This window comes from Trachemys scripta, chromosome 8 (genome assembly GCF_013100865.1).
Source record: "Trachemys scripta elegans isolate TJP31775 chromosome 8, CAS_Tse_1.0, whole genome shotgun sequence".
Lineage (NCBI taxonomy): Eukaryota > Metazoa > Chordata > Testudines > Emydidae > Trachemys > Trachemys scripta.
Window position 1 is genome coordinate 33,809,103 of NC_048305.1, and position 26,977 is coordinate 33,836,079.

Below are 26,977 nucleotides of genomic sequence, written 5' to 3' on the forward strand. Positions count from 1 at the left end.
ACACCTTCCTTTATCTTAGCTTCACTTAACCTTGGAAATTTTCCACGGAGGTACTTGAAAGCTGCTTGTGTTTTGTCAATGGCCTTGACAAAGTTCTTCATCAGACCCAGCTTGATGTGTAAGGGTGGTAACAAAATCTTCCTTGATTCAACAAGTGGTGGATGCTGAAGACTTTTCCTCCCAGGCTCCAATGACTGTGGGAGTGGCCAATCTTTCTTGATGTAGTGGGAATCTCTTGCACGACTATCCCATTCGCAGAGAAAACAGCAGTACTTTGTGTATCCAGTCTGCAGACCAAGCAAGAGAGCAACAACCTTCAAATCGCCACAAAGCTGCCACTGATGTTGGTCATAGTTTATGCACCTCAAAAGTTGTTTCATGTTGTCATAGGTTTCCTTCATATGGACTGCATGACCAACTGGAATTGATGGCAAAATATTGCCATTATGCAGTAAAACAGCTTTCAGACTCTTCTTCGATGAATCAATGAACAGTCTCCACTCATCTGGATCGTGAACGATGTTGAGGGCTGCCATCACACCATCGATGTTGTTGCAGGCTACAAGATCACCTTCCATGAAGAAGAATGGGACAAAATCCTTTTGACGGTCACGGAACATGGAAACCCTAACATCACCAGCCAGGAGATTTCACTGCTGTAGTCTGGAGCCCAACAGCTCTGCCTTACTCTTGGGTAGTTCCAAACACAAGGTCATTCAGTTCACCTTGTGTTATGAGGTGTGGTTCAGAGGAGGAGGATGGGAGAAAATGTGGGTCCTGTGACATTGATGGTTCAGGACCAGAAGTTTCATCCTCTTCCTCGTCTGACACAAGTGAGAATGATTCTGGTGCATCAGGAACCGGCAGTCCTTCTCCGTGGGGTACTGGGCGTATAGCTGATGGAATGTTTGGATAATGCACAGTCCACTTTTTCTTCTTTGACACTCCTTTCCCAACTGGAGGCACCACGCAGAAGTAACAATTGCTGGTATGATCTGTTGGCTCTCTCCAAATCATTGGCACTGCAAAAGGCATAGATTTTCTTTTCCTGTTCAACCACTGGCGAAGATTTGTTGCACAAGTGTTGCAGCATATGTGTGGGGCCCACCTCTTGTCCTGATCTCCAATTTTGCAACCAAAATAAAGGTGATAGGCTTTCTTAACCATAGTGGTTATACTGCGCTTTTGTGATGCAAAAGTCACTTCACCACAAACATAGCAGAAGTTATCTGCACTGCTCACACAAGTACGAGGCATCTCTGCTCACTTTGGCTAAACAGAAATGTGTCCCTTTGCAAAATCAAACACTGACAAATAAGAGAGCACGACACTGTATGAATTCTAGAGCTGATATAGGGCAATTTGTTCAGCAGAGAGATGTAAGCTTCGTTATGATTGCATCATCCATGACTTCTAGGAATAACATGATGCAATTCATATCATGTATGACGCAATACCAGCTTCAGATTGCATCATTCATTGTTTTGTCTAAAAAGCAAGTATTGTCCAAACCCAGTCATAGATTTATTCATAGATCCAGTCAAAGATGTGATGTAGTCATTTCTGGTTTAAATTGAGATCCCTTCCCTTTATAACTACTTATCCTCCGCCATTCCCAAGTCAAGGGTCGTATATACTGACCCAATAGCATATCTTGAAAACTAGAGCCAATCAACAATTTTAAGCATCATTTTTGTTCTCAGTGACCCAGAATTAGTAAAGTTTGACTACATTTATTTCAGAAGCATTTTGGCTGTGGAACAGTGTAGTCTGCTCAGAGATTAAATCAGACAGCTAGTGTGAAGGAGTGCAATATGACTTTGAATAATTAAAAGGATATGAGCATGGTTCTTGTGCTCCATCTGAGGATGTCATCTATCAGTTTAAGGCTTATTGTAACTGAATGATAAACTACAATATCTCCCGTATTTGCTGTACTTTTACTTTGACACAACTCTTTTAACTCTTTTGAGGCAACATGTTTATGCCGAACAAGAATGAAAAAAGCTTTATGTAAGTAAAGGCATCAGGCTATTGTGTAAGCATTTCGATTTTGAAAATGCTTGCTTTTTGTGAAATCATCATTGTTATAGTCTTGAGAGCATCCTATTAGATGTTTGAGGAGAGCATGTCTTCTACCTCCCCCCCATGAAAGAATTGGATTTCATGCTCGTGATGTCTAACTTCAAAAACCTTGGTTGTACTTACTTATTTTTCCCTAATAAAATGCCAAGCTTCTAACTCTTAAAGTGGAGGGTGAAAAAAAATTACTTAAAAGGAATGCTAAAGTTAAATTTTAAGTAATTTGGACCTGTAAAGGAATTATAGTACAGAAGCTGCCAAGATCTGTTGGGCCTTATCCCTCTCCTACTGAAAAGTCTTTATCCCTGTCCTATTGGTAGGGAGGGGTAGATGTAACGAACTGGGACCGTTCTTAATGTTTTCTCTGAATACTGTGTGGGTGCTTCAGTTTCTCCCATGCATTTCTTAAGTCTCTAGGGGGTGAGATTGTTGCAGAGCAAAGGGCCAATGTGCATAAATGGCCAGAACTCTGTCTCATGGCAACTAATGGCCAGGGCCCTTCCCCTCTGCAAGGTGATAGCTAAAGGTGTTGGAGAACAAAGGAATCAGGCGACCTCCTGGCCCGGGAAAGGAACAAAGCGGAGGAGGAGGGGCTGGAGAGTGAGTCAGTTTGGAGCTGGCTGGGGAAATGGAGGGGAGTCCAGACAGGGCCCTGGCCTCCCCAGGGCCCCCCAAGATGGACCCGACTGATGGGGTCCTTTGTCTGTACCTGCAAGACCTCTCTTGGACTGCATTCCTGTCGTCTAAATAAACCTTTTGTTTTACTGGCTGGTGGAGAGTCATGGTGAATCGCAGGAAGCTGGGGGTGCAGGGCCTTGTCTCCCCCACACTCCGTGACAGTAAAGTACCAGAATGTGCATAGGGATATATATGTGACAGGATCACATAGAAAAAATGCCTTTGCGTGAGGGCACCTGATTCAAAGGAAGAATGTGACAGGGTTTTCATGGGTTACTGGAGGATTTGTAGCTGGAAGAAATTGATGTCCTTACTTTCGATGATGATGAGGGAATAAGGCAGCTGGGAGGGAGTTAGGTTAAAGACATATTTTTTAAAAAGGAAATTAAATGTAAAAAGTTGCTGTGACAGATATGACAGTTTCCTGCACTCTCTTTAGGAAATTTTATTGAGGGCACGTCTACAGTGCCACTCAGAGAGTGGAAGGAAAACCGCTGTTGTGTGGTCACACTGACAGTTGCCCGCACAATAGCGTGTTCGCACTTGCGGCACTATTCGGAGCAGTGCACTCTAGGCAGCTATCCCACAGAGCACCTCTCTCTTTTGCTGCTAAGACTTGTGGGAAGGCGGAGCGGGTTGCGGGGCATCCTGGATCCAGTCCCAATGCCCCGTGATGCATTGCTTCGCATTCCAGCAGTCCCTGTGCTTCCGTCCGCATTTGGCATCATCTTTCAACGGTTTGTGTATTGCGTGCCCTGCCTCTTTTGGGCTGCAGGAATGGATCCCGAACTGCTGACCAGTATGCTGTTTGCTCTGACCAACATGTCACGAGTGGCAGTGGAGTTATTCCTGAACTACAAAGGCAAGAGGAGTGCAACATTGATCTCGCCATGTGTAGTAGCTACAACATGAGAAGACTTGTAGCATTTACGGAGGTGCTGACCACAGTGGAACACCGCTTTTGGGCTCGGGAAACAAGCACTGAGTGGTGGGATCACATCATGATGCACGTCTGGGATGATGAGCAGTGGCAGTAGAACTTTCGGATGAGGAAAGCCACATTCATGGAACCACGTGATGAGCTCGCCCCAGCCCTGAGACGCAAGGACACAAGAATGAGAGTTGCCCTGCCATTGGAGAAGTGCGTGGCAATTGCACTGTGGAAGCTGGCTACTCCAGACTGCTACCGATCGGTCCCTAACCAGTTCAGAGTGGGAAAGTCAACCATTGGAGTCGTGTTGATGGAAGTGTGCAGGGCCATTAATTGCATCCTGCTTTGAAAGACCATGACTCTGGGCAACGTGTATGGCTTTGCACAAATGAGCTTCCCTAACTGTGGAGGAGCGATAGATGGGATTCACATTCCAATTCTGGCAGCAGACCACCTAGCCACAGAGTATATTAATCAGAAGGGGTATTTCTCTATGGTTCTCCAGGCACTTGTGGATCACCGTGGGCGTTTCACAGACATGAATGCAGCCTGGTCCAGAAAGGTGCATAATGCATGCATCTCTTGGAACACTGGCCTGTTCAGGAAGCTGCAAGTAGGGACTTTCTTCCCGGACCAGAAGATCACCATAGGGGAAGTTGCAATGCCCATTGTGATCCTGGGAGACCCCGCCTACCCCTTAATGCCATGGCTTATGAAGCCATACACGGGGCACCTTGACAACAGCAAGGAGCGGTTCAACAACCGTCTGAGCAAGTGCAGAATGACTGAGTGTGCATTTGGCCGTTAAAAGCCTGCTGGCGATGCCTGTATGGGAAGCTGAACATGGCTGTAACATAATTGTATGTTGCTTTGCAGTTCTCTTTTTGCTTTCACTTAATAGAATAAAGATTACTTTCATACAAACACAATTCTTTTATTAAAGGACAACAACTGGAGGAGAGAGTCAAACAAAATTCACCAGCAGGAAGGGGGTGGGGTGGGAGAGGGAAGGTTTCGAGAGGAGGAGGCGTCCTGGGATGGCTAAAGATTTGTGTATGTCCAGGGATCATACCCAGCCTTCTCCTTTGGAGTACAATGCTGCAGGTGCTGTACTTCAGCAGGGCCAAACTGCAGAGGGATGGGTGTTGAGCACAGTGATGGGTGTTGAGTGTAGTGGGAGTACACAGTGCTGGACTGGGAGGAGAGAGAAGTGGAATGCTGCAGGTAGAGAGTGGAGCCAGGAGGTTGATAACAGTGTGTTGGCGTTGTGTGTGAAGTGCATGGGGAGGGCTGGTGCGGAGCTGCTCGTTTGAAGCGCTAGTATCGCCTGGAGCGTGTCCACTTGGTGCTCCATATCGTTTAAGAGCTTCTCCGTGGCTTCTTTCTGGTGTGCTGCGTTCTCCTTTTTATTCCCTCTTCTCGCTGTCCCGCCAGTCCTTCAATTCCTGTTTCTCAGCAGCGGAGTGCATCATAACCTCACGGAGAAAGTCGTCCTTAGTTCTTCTTGGCTGCTTTCTAATTCTGCGCAGCTGTTCTGCCTCCAGTATCAAAGAGGGAGGCTGGGCTCCCAAGGTCATCTCTGTAAAGTTTAAATGCAACATTTTACAGAAGCAGTATTGTTTGCAACACAGACAACACTGATTCAGTGCTTTAAACACAGCCAGTAGTCTCTCACCTGTTGCTAACTGGCTGACCCCAGGCAAGCACACATGAGCCACAAGACCTCCAAAATGGTGAGTAGCTGCAGGGGCAGGGTAAATTGGTGTTCCCAGCACTGTAGTGGAAGCCCGATAATCATTCCTGTCCCCACATTTTCCACAGACTGCGTCCATTATAGAAGGTATCTCACTGCTGAGGGTGAGTGGGAACCAAGGGGGAGGGTCTTCTCCAAAGCAGCTAGGATTGCCCAGTATCTCCACAAGAGTTTCCGGGAGATCTGAGGGAGATTCCTGTGAAGTGAGAGAGTATCAACAGCCTGTTCCGCCGCTCAGACTAGGCATGCGATGGGAGACAAGCCTTCTTTCTTCAACTCAGCATTGCTCCAAGCGGGGGATCGCCTGGTGCATGGAACAGGCATGGCCACCTGGAAAGATGTGCTGAGACCATTGCATGAATCACTGAGCAAACAGGAAGAGGACTTTCAAATTTGCAAAGAAATGTACGGGGTGGGGATGGCGGTTGCTCACCTGAGGGCAGGCAGTAGAGTTCAAACTTATGACCAGAGAGGTGAGAACAGGCATTGTGGGACACCTCCCAGAGGCCATTCGCAGTGCTGTAATCGCCACGGTGTCTACACTGGCACCGCAGCACTGTAGCCTCAGCTCAGAAAGTGCCATGCCTTGTGTCGGGGTGTTCTTCCCCCCCACCCAACCCCACTAAGTGGCTTGGCAGTTTGTGCACCTCGCGAGTTACAGCGCAGAAAGCTGCTTTGCTGCGCAGAAACTTGCTAGTGTAGACACGGCCTGAATTAAGTATTTTTGGAGTCTATTGTCTTAAATGCAAGGTAATATATTGTGAGCCAGGATGCTCAAAAGGACTTTACTGAAGAATGGGGCAGACAGGAATGAACTTTTTGGACAAGACATGTTAAGTGGATTTCATTGGAAATATCACAGGAAGGTGAAAACAAATCCTCCCCCTTTTGCCTCAGGTTATATAAAAATCCAGCCTTTTGAAGCTGTGCCCTGAGGAGAGGCCAATTGTCTGCTGATTACCTGTTCCCAGGGTCACAATATCAAAGGCCCAAACTGTATAAAAGAGTGACACATGGCTTGTCTACACTGGCAATTTACAGCGCTGCAACTTTCTTGTTCCGCGGTGTGAAAAAACACCCCCCTGAGCGCAGCAAGTTTCAGTGCTGTAAAGTGCCAGTGTAGACAGCGCTGGTAGCTAAGCCTCTTGTGGAAGTGTGTGTGTGTGTGTTTATCCCCCCAGCCCCAGCGCTGGCAGAGTGCTGTGCTGCGACCACACAAGGCATGTTAAAGCACCTAACCTTGAGACAAGGTGTGTGAGATAATATCTTTTATTAGATCACTTCTGTGGTCAGAGAGACAAGCTTTGGAGCTGCACTGAGCTCTTTTCCCAGACCTGTGTAATTCAAACTTGCCTCTGTCTTACAGAAGTCGCTCCAATAAAAGATTATATCTCACCCATGTTATCTCTAATACCCTGGTACAGACAGAGCTACAACAACATTGCATAAAGGAGTTACTGACAGATTCATGCGGGTGCTAGTTCTGAGCCATGAACTTGTAACCATACAAAGTTGGAGCCCTTGTTGGGGGGAGGAGGGGGCGGGGCTGATCTCTGGTAAGCTTATTAGTATGCATGTAGGTTGACTTGTTGTTTTTAGTGTTTTCTCTGTAATGCTTAAGAGGAGAGATGGTTACTTGTAAAGAGCTGCGTGGTAACTGATAGCTGTGGGGAATTATGCTGTTTATAGCCTCTGAGGAGAAGGCAAAGCAGACTTGTTTAGGCAGTCTGACTTGCTGGGGAACTTAAGCAAGGAACTGTGCAGTTAGGGAAAAATTGTAGGTCTCAGCCCCGGAGAGGGGATGGCTGGAGAGCCAGAAGCCTAAAAGTTGGTTCCCTTGCTAGCCCACAGAGGGGGAATACAGGCGCAGTTGCCCTGAACTGTGATAGTAGCTTCCTCCTTTTTTTTTTTTTTTTTTTTTTAAGTAGTATCAGTTTTAGAAAATTACTTAGGTAATTTTGGGTTTTGCTTCTAACTGATTAGAGAAACATTTTTCTGTATTCTAGTTTATCTGTAACTTCAAATTAGTAACTTCACATAATTCCACATGGGCCTTTGGCACATCAGCAGTAGAGAAAGAAGCATGTAAAATGCGAAGTTGTGACTGTAAAGACAAACTGTGTGTGTGGGGGGGGTAATACTTCAAGGGCTGGTAAAGTACTTGAAACTTTCAACCACTCATTGAAACTGACTAGAGTTGTCTAGCAGGACCTGAATGCTGTGTTATAGGATCGGAGCAAGGGGAATATCTGAAGGGTTTGACAGATGGGTAGAGGGAATTTGGGGTTGGACAGGTGGCATTTAACTAGGCTAGGTACACAGATCCTAACATTGGATTTTCAGCCTGCTTGTAGCATTGCTAGATCTCTCTGCCTCAGTCACTCAGAACAGCTTAAACTTGTCCTTAAGAGCCTGGTTTGTGCTGAATACCCTTGCCCAGGGGTGGGCAAACTATGGTCCAGGGGCCATATCGGGCCCTTCAGACATTTTAATCTGGCTCTCAAGCTCCTGCGGGGGAACGGGTCTGGGGCTTGCCCTGCTCTGTGCTGTGGCTCCGCGTGGTTCCTGGAAGCAGCGGCATGTCCCCCCTCAGTTCCTACGCATAAGGGCAGCCAGGAGGCTTCGCACATGGCCCCAGTGCAGCCCCCGCAGCTCCCATTGGTCAGGAACCGTGGCCAATGGGAGCTGCAGGGGTGGCGCCTGCAGATGGGGCAGTGCGCAGAGCTGCCTGGCTGCACTTCCATGTAGGAGCCAGAGGGGGGACATGCCGCTGCTTCCAAGAGCTGCTTGAGGAAGCACCGCATGAAGCCTGCACCCTTGTCCCCCTCCTGCGCCCCAACCCCCTGTCCTAGCCCTGATCCCCCTCCTGCCCTGAGCCCCTTGGTCCCAACCCAGAGCCCACCTTCCCATCTGGAGCCCTCATCCCCCTTCCCACACCCTGAACTCCTAATTTCTGGCCTCACCCTAGTGTCCTTGCCCCAACCCCCAATTTCATGAGCATTCAGGTCCGCCATACAAAATCTGTACCCAGATGTGGCCCTTAGGCCAAAAAATTTGCCCACCCCTGCCCTTAACTAACAGGCAGTCAAGCTATTCACAGTGCAACACTTCCTGGTGTCTATAACTGTAGCCAGATTAGTGTTTTGAGTTAAGGGCATTATCCATTATTCAGACTGGGAATTATGTAAATTTTTAACAGTGAGGGTAATTAACCCTAGGAACAATTTACCAAGGGTTGTGGTGGTTCTTCATCACTGGTAACTTTTAAATCAAGAGTGAATGTATTTCTAAAAATTTTGCTCTAGGAGTTGTTTTGGGGAATCTGTGTTATACAACAGGTCAGACACTAGACTATCACAATGATCATCCCTTCTGGTCTTAATCTATGAATAACATTCAAAGGGAAAATGCTTATGGCATATGCTAGACATGTGTATTGCAACTGAAATGTATCTAACTTGCAGATCTACAGTTCTTTCTCTTATGCCCATCCTTTACCAAGGGTCAAAACCTGTCTCTGACTTCCAGATGTATTATTTAGTTTGTCTGAGGCATACAAAGCATGGAAGTAAAGTCCCTCTTTTGGCATTTGGAGCATGTTCCTAGAGGGCAATGGTTTCTCCAGGGGCTGAATGTGACACACACCAATTTCCAGCAATATTCTTGGGAGACCCTATTGAGTTAAGTTTAAGTATATTTGGAATCCATTGCATTGAGTGAGGGGGTTATGTATTGTGGGCCAGGATTGTACGTCACTTCTGAGTGAGATGGGATGTGAACCCTGGGAAGTGTTTGTTATTTACTATTGAATAACGTGCCAGACAGGAATGGACTTTTGTAACAGACTGTATCAAGTGGCCACCTGGGGAATATTGAGGGAGAAATGAATGCAAATTCCCCATCTCCAGTTATGTAAAACTCTAGCTTTTTGAAGCTGCATCCTAAGGAGAGGACCATTCTCTGCTGATTACCTGTTCCAGAGTCTGTCAAAGGCCCAAGTTGTATAAAGGAAAGACTAACCTATTCAAGGGTGTGCTAGTTCTAAGCTGATGCTGTCATGAATTTTACCCCACCAAGAGTTTGTGGTTACAAGGATTGAGTCCTACCAGAGTCCTTGCTGGAGTTGTGGGGTGGTGGTGGTCTCTAAGTTTATTAGCATGTGGGTAGGTTCTTCTGTTTTTAATGGGTTTTCTCTTTAAGAATAAATCTGTTAATCTTGCTTGCTGCTAGTCTAAAGGAAATTTCAGGTGAACACAGAAATTTCTGGTTGGAGTTGATTTTTGAACATGGGTCTCTCCTTTTTGCCTCTCCCCACCACACTCTCTCATACCAAACTACAGCCAACAAGGGATAATTGCATTGGCTTGGAAGTTCTGGTAAAGTGATGAGTAATGAAATAGTTTTGCTTAACTGTTACCCATAGAATTTGGAGTCAACATCCCCCTGAGATGAATAGGGCAATTCACACCACTCTGAGCTATCCTTCTGGAGTAGCAGCCGTGTTAGTCTGTATCCGCAAAAAGAAGAACAGGAGTACTTCTGTTTATCCTTCTGGATGCTCTGATGCATTAGCTTCCTGTGTCTTTGAATAGTTTGGAGTCAGTTTCACAAGAGTTGCCAGTTTTCTTGATTCTATTTTACGAGTGACATGTTTGGTGTCTTTACGGTCTCTAGTCTTGAGAGTGCAGCCTAGTCTTAACTAGGAAAAAAGGTCTCCACATACGTTAGTTACCAAGAATTCACACTAGAATGTTACTACATGTTAGTTGACAAGGCGGTCTATCATCCATCCTCTCCCCCCTCCCCCCCCCCCCATTTCCATAAGCTGGTCAAGGTAAACATTAGAGGGTTTATTTTAACCACCTAACATGTGGAAACAGCCAACTGTCTTGTCCACACTATGATTTTACCATTTGGGGGTTTCCACATGGTAGAACCAAAACACATGGATTTTGTGGCAGATATCCTTTGAATTCAAGAAGCCCCATGTGTACTAATACTATTGTTTGTAGCAAAAGCTATATCAGGGTTGCAAAATGGCTTCCTATAACCCCGTTTAGAGGGTGATTAGTCCAAACATAAGACATTTCAGGCATAAGAAGAGGCAAGGAGTTTGGGTATGTCTACACTGGCAGAGTTACAGGACCGGCAGTTACAGCACCTCTCAGAGTGCTGAAGGGAAACTGCTGTTGTGTGTGTTCATACTGTCAGCTGCCTGCGCAATAGCGTGTTCACACTTGGGGCATTTGCAGTGGTATTCGGAGCAGTGCACTGTGGGCAGCTGTCCCACAGAGCATCTCTTCCTCTTCTGCTGCTAAGAGATGGGGTGGGGATTACGGTTGGACACCTGAGGACAGGGCAGTAGAGTTCGAACTGATGACCAAAGAGGTGAGAACAGACATTGTGGGACACCTCCCGGAGGCCAATCTTAGTGCTGTACTCGACCAGGGTGTCTACACTGGCACCCGTGGCGCTGTACCCCCAGCACAGAAAGCTGTATGCCTTTTGGGCTATTTTTTACAGCACTGCAAGTGTTCATTTTCTGCGCACTAAGTGGCTTGGCGGTGTGTACATCTCGGGTGTTATAACGCAGAAAGCTGCTTTACTGCGTAGCAACTTCCCAGTGTTGACAAGGTCTATATCTCAAACTTTGAAGGATTAGATTTTTATTGGTAGATGATTTCACAGTACACACACTGACCAGTTTTTTTCCCAGTGATAATTGAAACCTACTGGTAGGCAGAAAAACGTTACTTGAGAACTTTGTGTGTGATTTAAGGATATTTACCAACATCACTTGTCAAAATATACGAAGTAATTTGTCTTAACTATTATAAAGCCTTAACTTTTTGAATCCTTGAACTTCTGATGTATGGGTGTTTAGCATATTAAAATAAATGCCAACTCTACCTTTGTTTGTACTGCTACCATTTCTCATGCAAGAAAACAATGAAAATTCAATACCTTTATCTTAATTTGGGGATGGGATGAGCACCATCTCTAATTTTAAAATGTTTCGAAGAATGCATGCGCACACTTACCTGAGATTCCTTCCCCTTCATAACACTCATCCATACTTACCTGGTTGGACTGATTAGACTGTGTTGGAGTCTCAAACAGGTCCTGACTTGCAGCATGGCTGGAGTCCCATGCTGCGTCTCCCCCTGTTTCTCTTTCTGTTTGCTGTTCACGGCATGGGTCTCTGTCTGGGGCTTTTTCTGAGGTATCCCCAGTGGTCTGTAGGATGCTGGTGGGTTTTCTGCCAAATATGGCATGCAGCCCATTGTTAAAGCAGCAGGTCCGTGGTTCAGAACCAGATCTATTGTTGGCCTCATGATATGGCTGGCAAATTTCCTTTGCATTCACATGGCGCTGCTGATTCCTGTTGAATCCCTTTGTACCAGGGATGCAGGCAATCTATTAATAACGTCCATCTTCCTATGGCTGGTTCATATCTGGCAGGTCCATATCTGTTTGCGCAGCCTTCTCTTTCCACAGGTCCAAGAAATCCAGTATCTCCTGTCTGTTCCAGGTAGGAGTATGTCTAGTGGGTGGAGCTGTCATGGTCAGTTGCACAAGGGTGAGCTGCTAGGTGTGCTTGCTAAGGTGGACAATCAGGGAAAGATAGTTAAAAAAACATTCAGGTGTCTTAAAAGGGATGGAATGGCTTCCAGTTCGTGGAACTGCTCGGCATTGGAGCTTATACTTGTGACCAGAGTGGACGATGTCACAGGAAATGGACACGTTATGGGACAACTTCTTGAGGACTGCTAGGGTCACCACAGGTCATGCAATGTCTACACTTGCATTGTGTCAACCTCAGTAGATCAGCTGTCCCTGCATTGCTGTAACTGGCTGTTTATGTAGGTCAGAGACAAATTTGAATAGACATATGCACAGACAAGTTGAGGCAAGGCAAGGCAATGCATGTCCTGTATGACTTATGGTCCAGTATCCGGTCTTCAGACAGTGGCAAATGCCAGATGCTTCAAAGGGAATAGAACAGGGCAATTATCAAGTGATCTCTCCCCTGTCATCCAATCAGAGCATCTGTCTGTAAGAGGCTTAGGGACACCGAGAGCATGGAGTTGCATCCTTGACCATCTTGGCTAATAGCCATTGATGGACCTATCCTCCATCAACTTATCTAATTCTCTCTTGAACCCTGTTATCCTGTTATGGTTTTGGCCTTCAGAGTCCCCTGGCAAAGAGTTCCACAGTTTACTGTGCATCGTGTGAAGAAGTACTTCCTTTTGTTTTAAACCTGAGGCCTATTAACTTCATTGGTAACAGTGCAGTGTAGACTAGGCCTCAGTCTTCAAAGAAGTCCCCCCCCAACAAAAACTGGATACATTTTTTTTTTCTGGTACTTCCGAGATAAATAGGGGAATAACTTATTAATTTATCTCTTCGCGCCCCCCCCCCCCCCCCCCCCCAGAGAAGCATGCTTTCAGGCTTGTAGTATAAAGAAGCACAAAGGAGACCAACCAAAACATTTTTATTTGGAGGTTACCTTTAAAAGTAATTATTCTATGTAGGAGATGGAAGGGTGTAACTTCAAACATCAGGTATCCTTTAAAGCATGGAGAGCCAGAAATTATGACCTATGGCCTAAAAATTAACCTGGAACTGGTTTTGCAAACCTGTAAATTATTTAAATACTGGGTTCCCTAGAATCAAGTTGTTGCTTATCTGTGTTTTTTTGTCTGGTTGTACCATTGTTTCAGCAATCTGAGTACTGTCTGGAGGTAAAGCTAAAACTGGGTATTTCCTTAATTCATTTTGTGTCTTCATCATGTTAGTTATATTCTTGAACCATGATACATCTCTCCAAGAGTATCAGGTCTGTTCAGTGTCTTAGGAAAAATACCAAAGAGAATCATGAAGTGCCACTTGACTGTTCAATGGGGATGTAAACATGAAACCCCTTTAGCTATGACTTCGAGCATGTACAGTAGAACCTGAGTTACAAACACCAGAATTATGGACTGACCAGTCAATTACACATCTCATTTAGAACTGGAAGTATGCAATCAGGCGGCAGCAAATACAGCGCAGTGTTGTGTTAAAAGTAAACTACTTTTAAAAAAAAGGGGGGGGGCGGGGGGGGGGGGTTAAAAAAAATCTGACAAGGAAACTGTTTCTGTGCTTGTATCTAAAGTAAGATGGTTTAAAAGCATTTTTCTTCTTCATAGTAAAGTTTCAAAGCTGTATTAAGTCAATGTTCAGTTGTAAATTTTTTGAAAAAACAACCATAATGGTTTTTGTTCAGAGTTTTTTGAACATTTCGAAGTTACAAACATCTCAGGAATGGAGAGGTTTTGTAACTCTGAGGTTCTACTGCAGAGCCTGCACCCCAATCCCCTGCCTCAGCCCGAAGCGCCGTTCCCCCCTGCACCCTGAACTCCTCTTTTCTGGCCTCACCCCAGAGTCCGCACCCCCAGCCAGAGCCCACTCCAATTTCATGATCATTCATGGCCCGCCATACAATTTCCATACCCAGATGTGGCCCTCAGGCCAAAAAGTTTGCCCACCCCTGTTCCACTGTATTCATAAAGCTGTAAAGCAGCCTTGTAGTGGGATATTTTATTGGAAAGTGTTGGTTCTATCCATGAAATATTGATAAATATGGAAGGTGTGTACAGTACAGCAGTTGAACATGCTCAAGCTTTTCAGCTGTATATAGCAGCATTGCTATAGCTGAATGTAAGGTGACTTTGTATTCAAACTGTTAAAAGAAAACAGCCTCCATTTGGGTTTGAGAAGTAACTGGGGGTTGGAGGGAAGCTGGTTTCTGACGCCTAAAATATTAGCTAGAGACTGAACTTGGTCAGAATAAGACAAACTAACCACCAAAGCACTTTTGATGGCACGCTCTGTTTTGGAATACTATATTTTAGGTAGTTTTTCTAGGCTTATTTAACATAAACGTAACAATCATGTGTCATAACTGAAAACACAAATTTGCACTGAAATTATAAAATGGGAAGCTAATTCAAAACTGGTATTCCCAAAGGCAGTGCAAATTTGACTTAAGCAGTAAGTACTTTTAATGTAGCACTTTCATATAATCCTTGTTTCATTTCAAAATAGATCCGTCATAGCAAATAAGACCTAGTAAGTCTGAAGTTTAACTTTTTTCCTTTCTTCTCTCTCTTTCTCTCAAAGAAATGACTACTGTTAATGCAGGCAGTGTTAACTTCAAATGGGACCCCAAAAGTTTAGAGATAAGAACACTGGCAGTTGAAAGACTATTGGAGCCCCTGGTAACACAGGTAAGAAATCTCAATATCAAGCTCTCAAGTTTTTGGTAAGTTTCAATTTGATAATTAATTCTCATACCTTCAAGTTTGAACTCCAGAAATGAAAACCTGGTCTGAAATAGATAAGTGGAAGGGGGTGGGGGAGAAATCAAGAATAAAAGGTTTTTGCTCAGTCTGATGCTTCTAGTCTTAATCTTTGAAGACTTTTTTTGCTTTTGTCACAACTTAATATAACACAATCCTTCATTTAATCAGAAGTGCAAAAAGCACATATCAAATTGCTGCTGAAGTTTTATTGTACTTGCTCTGTTTATTCTCTTCTCTGTAGTACACTTTTTTTTCCCCAACAAGAATCTTTTAGGTGAAAGACTTACTAAATTGTTCTTGTCTAAATAGTGTTCTTTACAATTGTATCATTAGAAACTGAGATGCTGTAGAAGGTTCTATCTTGCATTAGAACTCTGGTGGACTAAAAGCCCTTACTTTATAGTGGGAACAGCAGCAACTGCTATAGTTAAGATTGCATAACAGCTTTTGTTTGAATTCCATGTTAGATAGAAAGTTTATAAGCAAAAGGTTCACTTTGGGGAGAGCAGCCAAACGGTGAAAATTTTGAGCACAAATGGTTGTTGCCTGGAGTACAAGGCAACTAGATATTTTCCTATTTGAAAATACTAGAAGCCCTTTTTGTACATGTCTATAGCCAAAATTAGTTGGGAGGAGTAAGATAGTTGAAATAGGTAATGGAACAAACTCTAATTTAGAAAAAGGGCCTTGGTCAAACTTGGTTTTCATTTGATACAGAACTCTTTGACAACTGCATACTTGTACTTGTAAAGTGTCTGCTAAACTTGTGTAGTGGGCAGCCGCTGAAGACTTTGCTCTGTGTCTGTGACTACCGTATATACTTATTCATTCGTTTATAAGCTGACCCCCCAAGATGGATAAGTAAAAATAGCAAAAACTGTATGACCCTTTCATAAGCCGACCTTATATTTCAGGGGTTGGAAAACTTGGGCTCATAGCCCGTCAGGGTAAGCTGCTGGCGGGTCGGGATGTTTTGTTTATCTGGCACGTCTGCAGGCATGGAGCCCCTCAGCTCCCTATGGCAGCCGTTTGCCGTTCCCAGCCAATGGGAGCTGTGGGAAGTGGCACTTCCTGCAGCTCCCATTGGCTGCGAACGGCAAACCGCGACCACAGGGAGCTGAGGGGCTCCATGCCTGCAGATGCTCCAGGTAAACAAAATGACAGTGTATTAGATATTCAATTCAATGATTCCATAGAGCAGGGATCAGCAACCTTCGGCATGTGGCTCGCCAGGGTAAGCACCCTGGCGGGCCGGGCCAGTTTGTTTACCTGCCACATCAGCAGGTTCGGCCAATCGTGGCTCCCACTGGCTGCGGTTCGCCGATCCAGGCCAATGAGGGTGGCGGGAAGTGGCGGCCAGCAAATCCCTTGGCTTGTGTCTCTTCCTGCAGCCCCCATTGACCTGGAGCGGCGAACTGTGGCCAGTGGGAGCCGCAATAGGCCGAACCTGCGGACGCGGCAGGTAAACAAACTGGCTTGGCCCACCAGGGTGCTTACCCTGGCGAGCCGCGTGCCAAAGGTTGCCGATCCCTGCCACAGAGTTTAAAATCATCAAATTTTGGTGTCGGCCCGTTTATAAGCCAACCCCCGCTCTTTGATGCGTCACTTATTTACCAGAAATATTCGGCTTATGAACCAGTATATAGGGCAATCACATAATAAAGTGTACTGAAGGAGATGGAGAGAGTGGGTGCATACCTTGTAAGGCCTACAGGATGGAGACACCCAATAAAAATACTTTAGGCACTCTAAAGATTTGCAGCAAACCCTTTCTCATGCATTGGGGAAAGTATTACAGTGACATCTAGCCTGTTCAAGAATATGGAACTTAAATAATTTTGCCAGTTTGTACAGAATGTGTCAGTTCTAGAGATCTGAAAAACTTTCTTCAGTGTGTCAAGATCTTGCAATTAGTCAGGTTCTGTCTCCAAAGCTGAAGTAGGAGTTCATTGGCAAGAAGTAGACTCTACTTCTAGATGAACTTACCATTATTTTCTGTCTCCAAAGTTGTAAAACGCGATTGGATTTCCTACCGTTTAGTTCTGTATCCTTGCAAATTCGGAGTCATTCATAGATTTTTCCCTTCAGGGAAATTCAATTGACAACATCAGAAGAACAAACTTTTTTTCCAGGCATTCTGAGTTCAGGGTAATTCTCTCTCGTGAGGTACTGCAACAGCCTGTACCTGCAGTTCCAGGTGCTCTAAGTGGTGTGACAGGGAAATAACCAGAAGAAGTTGAAGCAAACTTCCTCTTGCATTAAATGTAGTGCATGAACTGAGATTATCCGTTGGTGAAAACTGTCCCTAGTGAAGGACTGTTATCACCACAGAGGGCTTCTTACCTGTCATGGATCCACTGATAGGCAAGTAGATTGACCTTTTGAGGAGCTCCAGAACCACTTCATTAGCCCTTGAAGTTTCTAGAGCATCCATTTTGTTTCACAAAGGGAGACCTGGCATGGGTGAAATCTGTCAGAGGTCCTGCCATTGAAGATGTGTGCTCTACATACTGGAGGTTCCCTTATGAAAAGTGAGCTAGTGAGTGGGCTGTTGATCCTGAAGCTGTGCCACAGAAGTGTAGCTGGAGATGGAAAAGAGATTCCTGTGACCTGTTGTCATAAGTGAATACTTGTGCAGATGTCCTGATTTTTATAGGGACAATCCTGATATTTGGGGCGCTTTTTTTTTTTTTTTTTTTATCTGGGCTCCTATTACTTCCCAATTTTTCACACTTGCTATCTGGTCACCCTAGCACTATGGCAAAAACTGAACTTAAATCCTAAAAATAAAAAAAAACAAAAAACAAAAAAACCCAATAGTTGTACCAGTTCAAATCAAGAATGGCCTAACAACTTTTGTCTAGCTAGTGTTTTAAAGCTACATGTCAAGAAGTGGGACTGTTACAGATGAATCTTAAGTGATCAGTTTCGTTAACTCCCTATTAAAAAATGTAAGAGGCTAAACAAATGGCAGATCTTGTACCTCTTCAGTTTGCAATTTGAAGCTACTTACTGAGACTACCTAAGTATAAAGAAAACCAGAATTTATTCCCCATTTTAAGCACATTTCAGAATGCTACTAGAGCATAATATAGGGACCATAAATCAATAGCGGTATTTGTCTTGTCTGTGGTTAAAAGGCAAGAAAACTTCAATTGTCTGTATCAAGGTGTCTGTGCCGCAGAGTCATGTGCTTTGTAGATCAAATAGTATCTTTCTGCCAGTGTCTACCAAGACTTATTTTTCTTAAAGCAATGGCAGCTTCCTGGCTGGAAAGATTACACTTTTGTATTAAGAGAGATTTGTAAGACACCCCGTAGGTTCTTGATCTTTTTAAAACTAGATGTACAAGCAGTGGTGGATGCAATCTATTCTTATTGGAGCACTACCAAGTAAATGGCTTTGTCCAGAGTTGAGGTTCCACCTTATAGTAACACTACTAATAGAATCCCATCTGTAGGATCTGCAGATATTGCTATTGGAAGACAGTGAATTTTCAGATACACTTTCCTGCTGGCTTTTAAATTAAACCTCTCTTGGGGAGGGTGGGATGGGAGGGGAGAGAAGAGGGGAGTTTGTGGTCACATAGCTAGACTCTCATAATGCACATGCACAAGGGGGCCAAATTAAGGCTGTACACACAATCTCAATTCTTTAATTTTCTGACTTTTGAGTACTTTAGAAGAACATTAAGGCTGCAAAGTAGCTTTTTTTACATGTGCCTTATTGAGGCTTTTAAAAGAGTAAATGGGGGCGGGGGGACAAAAAACAAATTTCATCATGGAATTTTGACACCCACATGGGTCATCTTGAGGCAAGAAGAAAAGGAACAAGACAGTCTGCAAAATATATTTGATGCCTGTATAGGGAACAAGAAAGATGAACTGGAAAACCTGTTATATGAAGCAAATTGTGACTTAATTGGCATAACAGAGCCTTGGTGGGATAACTCCCATGATTGTAGTACCAGCATTGAGGGATACAACTTGTTCCAGAAGGATAGGTATGGGGGGCAGGGGGGCGGGGAAGGAGGAGGGATTGTGCTGTATATCAAGAATGTGTACACTTGCTCCAACGTCCAAGAGAAAGTGAGAGGCAGACCTACTGAGAGTCTTTGGGTGAAGATAAAAAGGGAAAAGAATGGCAGCGATCTTATGATGGGGTGGTCTATTATAGAGCATCTAATCAAGAAGAGGAAGTGGATGAGGCATTCTACAAGCAAGTGACAAGATTAGCTAACACACACAAGCTAATATTAATGGGGGATTTTAACTTCCCTGATATCTGTTGGACGCTTATTATAGCAAAACATAATATATCCTGCAAGTTCTTACTTGTGCAGAGGACAACTTTCTGATTCAGAAAATTGAGGTAACAACTAGGAGGTCATCCATTTTGGATCTGGTGTTGATCAATGGGGATGAATTATTTGCAAATGTGAAAGTGGTTGGGAACTTAGAAGAAAGTGTTTATTGATCTGATAGAATTCAAGATCCTAAGGAAAGGAGGACATGAGAACAGCAAAACAAGAACACTGGACTTCAGAAAGGCAGATTTCAACCAACTCAGAGAAATAGGCATGGTTCCATGGAAAGACCAATTAGGAAGAAAAGGAGTCGAAGGTGGTTGGCAGTTCCTAAAAGATGTAATACTAGATGCTCAACATCAAGCTATTCTGATGCAGAGGAAAGATAAGAAGAACTACAGGAGGCCGATGTGGCTGCACAAGAAGCTGGGAAGAGGGGCATGTCACCAAGGAAGGTATACATGGGAATAACATGGATTGGTAACTGGTTAAAAGATAGGAAACAAAGGGTAGGAATAAATTATCAGTTTTCAGAATGGAGAGAGATAGAGTGGTTTCCCCTGAGAGTCTGTACTGGGACCAGTCTTATTCAACATATTCATAAATGATCTGGAAAAAGGAGTAAACAGTGTGGTGGCAAAATTTGCAGATGATACAAAACTACTCAAGATAGTTAAGCCCCAGGCAGACACTGAAGAGCTACAAAAGGCTCTTTCAAAACTGGGTGAATCAAGAAAGAGATCTTGGAGTCATTGTGAATAGTTATCTGAAAACATCCACTGAATATGCAGGGCATCAGAAAAGCAAACAGAATGTTGGGAATCATTAGGAAAGGGATAGATAATATATTGCCTCTGTAGAAATCCATCATATGCCCACATCTTGAATACTGGGTGCAGATTTGGTTGCCCCATCTCAAAAAAGATATATTGGAAAAGGGTTACAAAAATTATTAGGGATACGGAATGGCTTCTTATGAGGAGAGATTAATAAGACTGGGACTTCTCATTTTGTAAAAAAGACTACTAAGGGGGGATATGATAGAGGTCTATAAAATCATGACTGGTGTGGAGAAAGTAAATAAGGAAGTGTTGTTTACTCTTCATTACACAAGAACTAGAGGGCACCTAATGAAATTAATAGGCAGCAGGTTTAAAACAAACAAAGGAAGTATTTTTTCACACAATGCACAGTCAGCCTGTGGAACTCTTTGCCAGTGGATGTTGTGAAGGCCAAGACTATAACAAGGTTCAAAAAAGAATTGGATAAGTTCATGGAGGATAGGTCCATCAATGGCTATTAGCCAGGATGGGCAGGGATGGTGTCCCTAGCCTCTGTTTGCCAGACGCTGGGAATGAGCTACAAGGAATGGATCACTTGATTACCTTTGTGTTCATTCCCTCTGGGGCACCTGGCATTGGCCACTGTCGTAAGACAAGAAACTGGGATAGATGGACCTTTGGTCTGACCCAGTATGGCCATTCTTATGTTATGACATTCTGATATGTAAGCTGGAGAAATGCAGGTGCAGCAGAACTACCATTAAGTGGATACATAATTGGTTAAACAACTGCAAACAAATAATACCTATTAATAGAATGATGCCAGATTGGAAGGAGGACTCAAGTGGGGTTCCACAGGGATCTGTTCTGGATCCAGTGTCGTTTAGTGTCTCTTTAATGATCTGGATGTAGGAATAAAGAGCATACTGATCACAAAGCTGGGAAAGTTGCAGATACTTTGGAGGCCAGTGCTAAAATTCAAAGTGATCTTGATAAATTGGAGAATTGCACTATAGACGACAAAATGAAATTCAACAAAGACAGATGTAAGGCGCCAAAGTTAGGGAAGAAAAATCAAATGTGCAAATACAGAATGGAGGATAACTGGCTTGGCACCAGCGCTGCTGAGAAGGATCTGGGAGTTGTGATGGATGACTACCTCAACCTGAGTCAACAATGCAATGTTGCGCTGTTTGTCTCCCCCCCCCCCCCCCACCTCCCCTCCAAAAAGAAAAGAAAAAGCAAATACGACTATAGGCTACATTAACAGAGGCATAGCACACCAGTCACGGGAAGTGAAAGTACTGCTCTACTCTGTACTGGGTAGGCCCTGACTGGACTACTGTGTCCAATTTTGGTCACCAATGTATACAAAGGATGTAGCAAAACTGGAAAGACTCCAGAGGAAGTGACAAAGATGATCAAAGGGATGGAATATAAGTCACATTAGCAAAGGCTGAAGGAACTGGGGATGTCTAGTTTGGAGAAAAGGAGATTGGCGGGGGGGAGAGATATGATAGTCTTCAAATACTTGAAAGACTGCCACAAAAAACAAGATAAGTTTTCTCTTGCCACAGAAGGCAGGAAAAGAGGCAATGGGTTCAAACTACAGCATAGCAGATTTAGATTAAATCTCAGGAAAAGCTTCTTAACTGTAAGTAGGATGATGGCGGAGACTGCCTAGGGAGGTCATGGAAGCTCCTTCACTGGAGGCTTTCAAAAGGAGGCTGGATAACCATTTTTCTTAGATGGTTTAGACTCAACAAATCCTGCATCTTGCCTGGGGGTTAGACTAGATAACTCTTGTGGTCCCTTCTAGTCCTGTGGTTCCATGATTCTATGAGGGTTGGAACTTTTAAAGCCACAGCACTTAACGAATGGAGGAACTGATGTCAATAGTAGGTTTTTGTGGACTAGCTACTAAAGGGATGACCAGTCTCTCTGGGTTTGCAGATATTTTCTGCTAGTAGAGGAAAGGTGAAACTTGGGAATCTCCCCAGATTGCTCTTTCCAGTCTCCTTGTCCAGTCAGTCCCAGTATTCTCCCCCCAAAACTTCTTGTTCATATCTGGTTCCTCCACCACCAGTCTAGATGTTGTCCCATCTGCATTTCAGTCAGGTATTCTCCTCCTCCTCCCTATTACCTAGGTGTCAGCAGTGGAGGTATTGGGAGCACAGGAGAAACTGCTTCCTACTCTCATTTCTGGTGCCTACAGCATCCAGGATCAGTAAATGTAGAAAGTTCTCCTCAGCCTCTGCTGCCCTGGTCTGGAATATGGAGACTCATTGGAGAATTTAGCTACCAAATCTCAGGGTATGTCTATACTACGAAATTATGTCAAATTTATAGAAGTCGTTTTTTAGAAATCGTTTTTATACAGTCGATTGTGTGTCCCCCCCCCACACAAAATGGTCTAAGTGCATTAAGTCGGCGGACTGCGTCCACAGTACCGAGACTAGCATAGACTTCCGGAGCGTTGCACTGTGGCTAGCTATCCCACAGTTCCCGCACTCTGCCACCCATTGCAATTCTGGGTTGAGATCCCAATGCCTGATGGGGCAAAAACAGTGTCGCGGGTGACTCTGGGTACATGTCAGGCACCCCCTTCCTCCCCCTCTCCATGAAAGCAATGGCAGACAATCGTTTTGCATCTTTTTCCAGCCCAGATGCCATAGCACTGGGATCATGGAGCCCGCTCAGATCATCGCGGCAATTATGAGCACTTTAAACACCACGCGCATTATCCTGGAGTATATGCAGAATCTGCCAAAGCAAAACCGGGCGAGGAGACGACGGCAGTGCGATGACAAGAGTGATGAGGACATAGACTTCTCACAAAGTACAGGCCCTGGCAATGTGCACATCTTGGTGTTAATGGGGCAGGTTCATGCCATGGAATGCAGATTCTGGGCCTAGGAAACAAGCACAGACTGGTGGGACCGCATAGTGTTGCAGGTGTGGGATGATTCCCAGTGGCTGCAAAACCTTCGCATGCGTAAGGGCACTTTCATGGAACTTTGTGAGTTGCTTTCCCCTGCCCTGAAGCGCCAGAATACCAGGATGAGAGCAGCCCTCACAGTTGAGAAGCGAGTGGCGATAGCCCAGTGGAAGCTTGCAATGCCAGACAGCTACCGGTCAGTTGGGCATCAATTTGGAGTGGGCCAATCTACTGTGGGGGCTGCTGTGATCCAAGTAGCCAAAGCAATCAAAGAGCTGCTGCTATCAAGGGTAGTGACTCTGGGAAATGTGCAGGTCATAGTGGATGGCTTTGCTGCAATGGGATTCCCTAACTGTGGTGGGGCGATAGACAGAACCCATATCCCTATCTTGGCACCGGAGTACCAAGCCAGCGAGTACATAAACCGCAAGGGGTACTTTTCAATGCTGCTGCAAGCCCTGGTGGATCACCAGGGACGTTTCACCAACATCAACGTGGGATGGCCAGGAAAGGTACATGACACTCGCGTCTTCAGGATCTCTAGTCTGTTTCAAAAGCTGTAGGAAGGGACTTTCTTCCCAGACTAGAAAATAACCATTGGGGATGTTGAAATGCCTATAGTTATCCTTGGGGACCCAGCCTACCCCTTAATGCAATGGCTCATGAAGCCATACACAGGCAGCCTGGACAGTAGGCAGGAGCTGTTCAACTATAGGCTGAGCAAGTGCAGAATGGTGGTAGAATGTGCATTTCGATGTTTAAAAGTGTGCTGGTGCAGTTTACTGACTTGGATAGACCTCAGCGAAACCAATATTCCCGTGGTTATTACTGCTTGCTGTGTGTGCCACAATATCTGTGAGAGTGAGGGGCAGATGTTTATGGTGGGGTGGGAGGTTGAGGCAAATTGCCTGGCCGCTGATTATGTGCAGCCAAACACCAGGGTTAGAAAAGTACAGCAGGGCACGGTGCACGTCAGAGAAGCTTTGAAAACCAGTTTCATGACTGGCCAGGCTACCATGTGAAACTTCTGTTTTGTTTCTCCTTGATGAACCCCCCCCCCCTCCCATTGGTTCACTCTACTTCCCTGTAAGCTAGCCACCCTCCCCTCCCTCCTTCGATCACTGCTTGCAGAGGCAATAGAGTCATTGTTGCTTCACATTCATGCATTCTTTATTAATTCTTCACACAAATGGGATAACTGCCAAGGTAGCCCAGGAGGGGTGGGGGAGGAGGGAAGCACCGGGTAGGGTGGGGGAGGAGGGAAGGACAAGGCCACGCTGTACTTTAAAACTTATTGAAGGCCAGCCTTCTGTTGCTTGGGAATCCTCTGGGGTGGAGTGGCCGGAGGCCCCCCCACTGCGTTCTTGGGCGTCTGGGTGAGGAGGCTATGGAACTTGGGGAGGAGGGCTGTTGGTTACATAGGGGCTGTAGCAGCGGTCTGTGCTTCTGCTGCCTTTCCTGCAGCTCAACCATACGCTGGAGCATATCAGTTTGATGCTCCAGCAGCCGGAGCATTGACTCTTGCCTTCTGTCAGCAAGCTGACGCCGCCGATCCTCTTCAGCCTGCCACCTCTCCTCGCGTTCATATTGTGCTGTCCTGCACTCTGACATTGTCTGCTTCCACACAATCTGCTGTGCTCTGTGTGGGAGGACAGCATGAACTCAGAACATTTTATCCTGAGTGCGTTTTTTTCGCCTTCTAATCTTTGCTATCCTCTGCGAAGGAGAAAAATTTGTAGCTGGTGGAGGCGGGCGGGAAAGGGAGAGAGGTAGTTAAAGACACATTTTAGAGAACAACGGGTAGACTTTCTTTCACATTAAACCTTGCTGTTCACATTACATAGCACATGTGCTTTCATTACAAGGTCGGATTTTGCCTCTTATATTGAGGGCCTGCCGGTTTGGTGTGAGAGATCACTCACGCAGTGCCAGACAACAGAATTCGGCTTGCAGGCAGCCATGGTAAGCCAGTGTCTTTTGGCTTCTTTAACCTTCATAACATGTGGGAATGGTTTCAAACAGCGCTCTCATTTCCCATACCAAGTGGCCATTGGGTTGGCCATTTAAAATGGGTTTGCAATGTAAAAGGAGGGGTTGTGGTTTGTGGGTTAGCGTGCAGCACAAACCCAAATTCCCCCCCCACACACACACACCCCAATTCTCTGGGATGATCGCTTCACCCCTCCCCCCACTGCGTGGCTAACAGTGGAGAACATTTTCTGTTCAGCCACAGCTGAGCAGGAACGTACACCTCTGAATGTCCCCTTAATAAAATCACCCTATTTCAATCAGGTGACCATGAATGATATCACTCTCCTGAGGATAACACAGAGAAGTAAGGAACAGATGTTGTTTAAATGCCAGCAAACACCTGGACAATACGCTGTGTGACAGACCCAGACCAGTGGGGTACAGGAGTCTGGTAGAGGGCAAATATACTGGTCACTGGATGAGTAGTTTTTTGTTCCCTGAGTGACCAGAGCAGGGGCTGCACCAGAGTAATCAGGAACCTGCTAGAACCAGTTAAGGCAGGCTAATTAGGACACCTGGAGCCAATTAAGATTCTGCTAGAATCAATTAAGGCAGGCTAATCAGGGCACCTGGGTTTTAAAAGGAGCTCACTTCAGTTTGTGGTGCGAGTGTGAGGAGCTGGGAGCAATAGGCGCAAGGAGCTGAGAGAGAGAGGGTGTGCTGCTGGAGGACTGAGGAGCACAAGTGTTATCAGACACCAGGAGGAAGATCTTGTGGTGATAATGAGGAAGGTGTTTGGAGGAGGCCATGGGGAAGTAGCCCAGGGAGTTGTAGCTGTCATGCGGCTGTTACAGGAGGCACTATAGACAGCTGTAGTCCACAGGGCCCTGGGCTGGAACCTGGAGTAATGGGCGGGCCCGGGTTCCCCCCAAACCTCCCAATTGACCTGGACTGTGGGTTCTTCCAGAGGGGAAGATCTCTGGGCTGTTCCCCAACCCACATGGTGAATCTCTGAGGCAAGAAAATCTGCCAATAACCCATCAAGATAGAGGAGGAACTTTGTCACAGCTGCCATGCTTTGTTATGCAATGATTCCAGACTACGTGCTACCGGCCTGGTGTGGTCAAGTGTCCTACCATGACAGATGGAATACGGCCACCCTTCCCAGAAATCTTTTGCAAAGGCTTTGGGAGTACATCCAGGAGAGCTTTATGGAAATATCCCTGGAGGATTTCCGCTCCATTCCCAGACAGGTTAACAGACTTTTCCAGTAGCTGGGCTGGCCGTGAATGCCAGGGCAAATTAATCAGTAAACAGCTTGCTTTTTAACCATGTCTAATATTTACAAAGGTACACTCACCAGAGGTCCCTTCTCTGCCTTCAGGGTCTGGGAGCACGTCTTGGGTGGGTTCAGGGGCTACTGAGTCCAGGGTGAAAAACGTATCCTGGCTGTTGGGGAAACTGGTTTCTCCACTTCCTTGCTGTGTGCTATCTTCAATCTCTTCATCATCATCTTCCTTGTCCCCAAAACCCGCTTCCATGTTGCGTGCTTCTCCATTGATGGAGTCAAAGCACAGGGTTGGGGTAGTGGTGGCTGCACCCCCCTAGCTTGGCATGCAGCTCATCATAGAAGCAGCATGTTCGGGGCTCTGATCCAGAGCGGCCAGTTGCCTCTCTGGTTTTCTGGTAGGCTTGCCTTAGCTCCTTAATTTTCCTGCGGCACTGCTTTGCGTCCCTGTTATAGCCTCTGTCCTTCATGTCCTTGGAGACTTTTTCAAATATTTTGGCATTCAGTTTACTGGAACGGAGTTCAGCTAGCACGGATTTGTCTCCCATACAGCAATGAGATCAGGTACCTCCCGTTCAGTCCATGCTGGAGCTCTTTTGCGACCCTGGGACTCCATCATGGTCACCTCTGCTGATGAGATCTGCACTCACCTGCACCTTGCCACGCTGGCCAAACAGGAAATGAGATTCAAAAGTTCGTGGGCCTTTTCCTGTCTACCTGGTCAGCGCATCTGAGTTGAGAGCGCTGTCCAGAGTGGTCACAATGGAGCACTCTGGGATAGTTCCTGGAGGCCAATACCATCGAATTGCATCCATGCTACCCCAAAATCGACCTGGCAAGGTCGATTTCAGCACTAATCCCCTCGTTGGAGGTGGAGAAAAGAAATAGATTTAAAGAG

At 45.3% G+C, this 26,977-nt stretch overlaps 1 protein-coding gene across 1 annotated transcript in view; it reads left to right on the forward strand.

Annotated features, from left to right (window-relative positions):
- CTNNA1 (catenin alpha 1) overlaps positions 1–26,977 on the forward strand; it is a 221,136-nt gene that overhangs the window by 13,098 nt on the left and 181,061 nt on the right. Inside the window, exon 2 of the mRNA XM_034780411.1 lies at positions 14,613–14,719. Within this exon, the coding sequence (XP_034636302.1) occupies positions 14,615–14,719 (105 nt within the window). The 5' untranslated portion in view covers positions 14,613–14,614. The remainder of the gene's footprint in view (positions 1–14,612; positions 14,720–26,977) is intronic.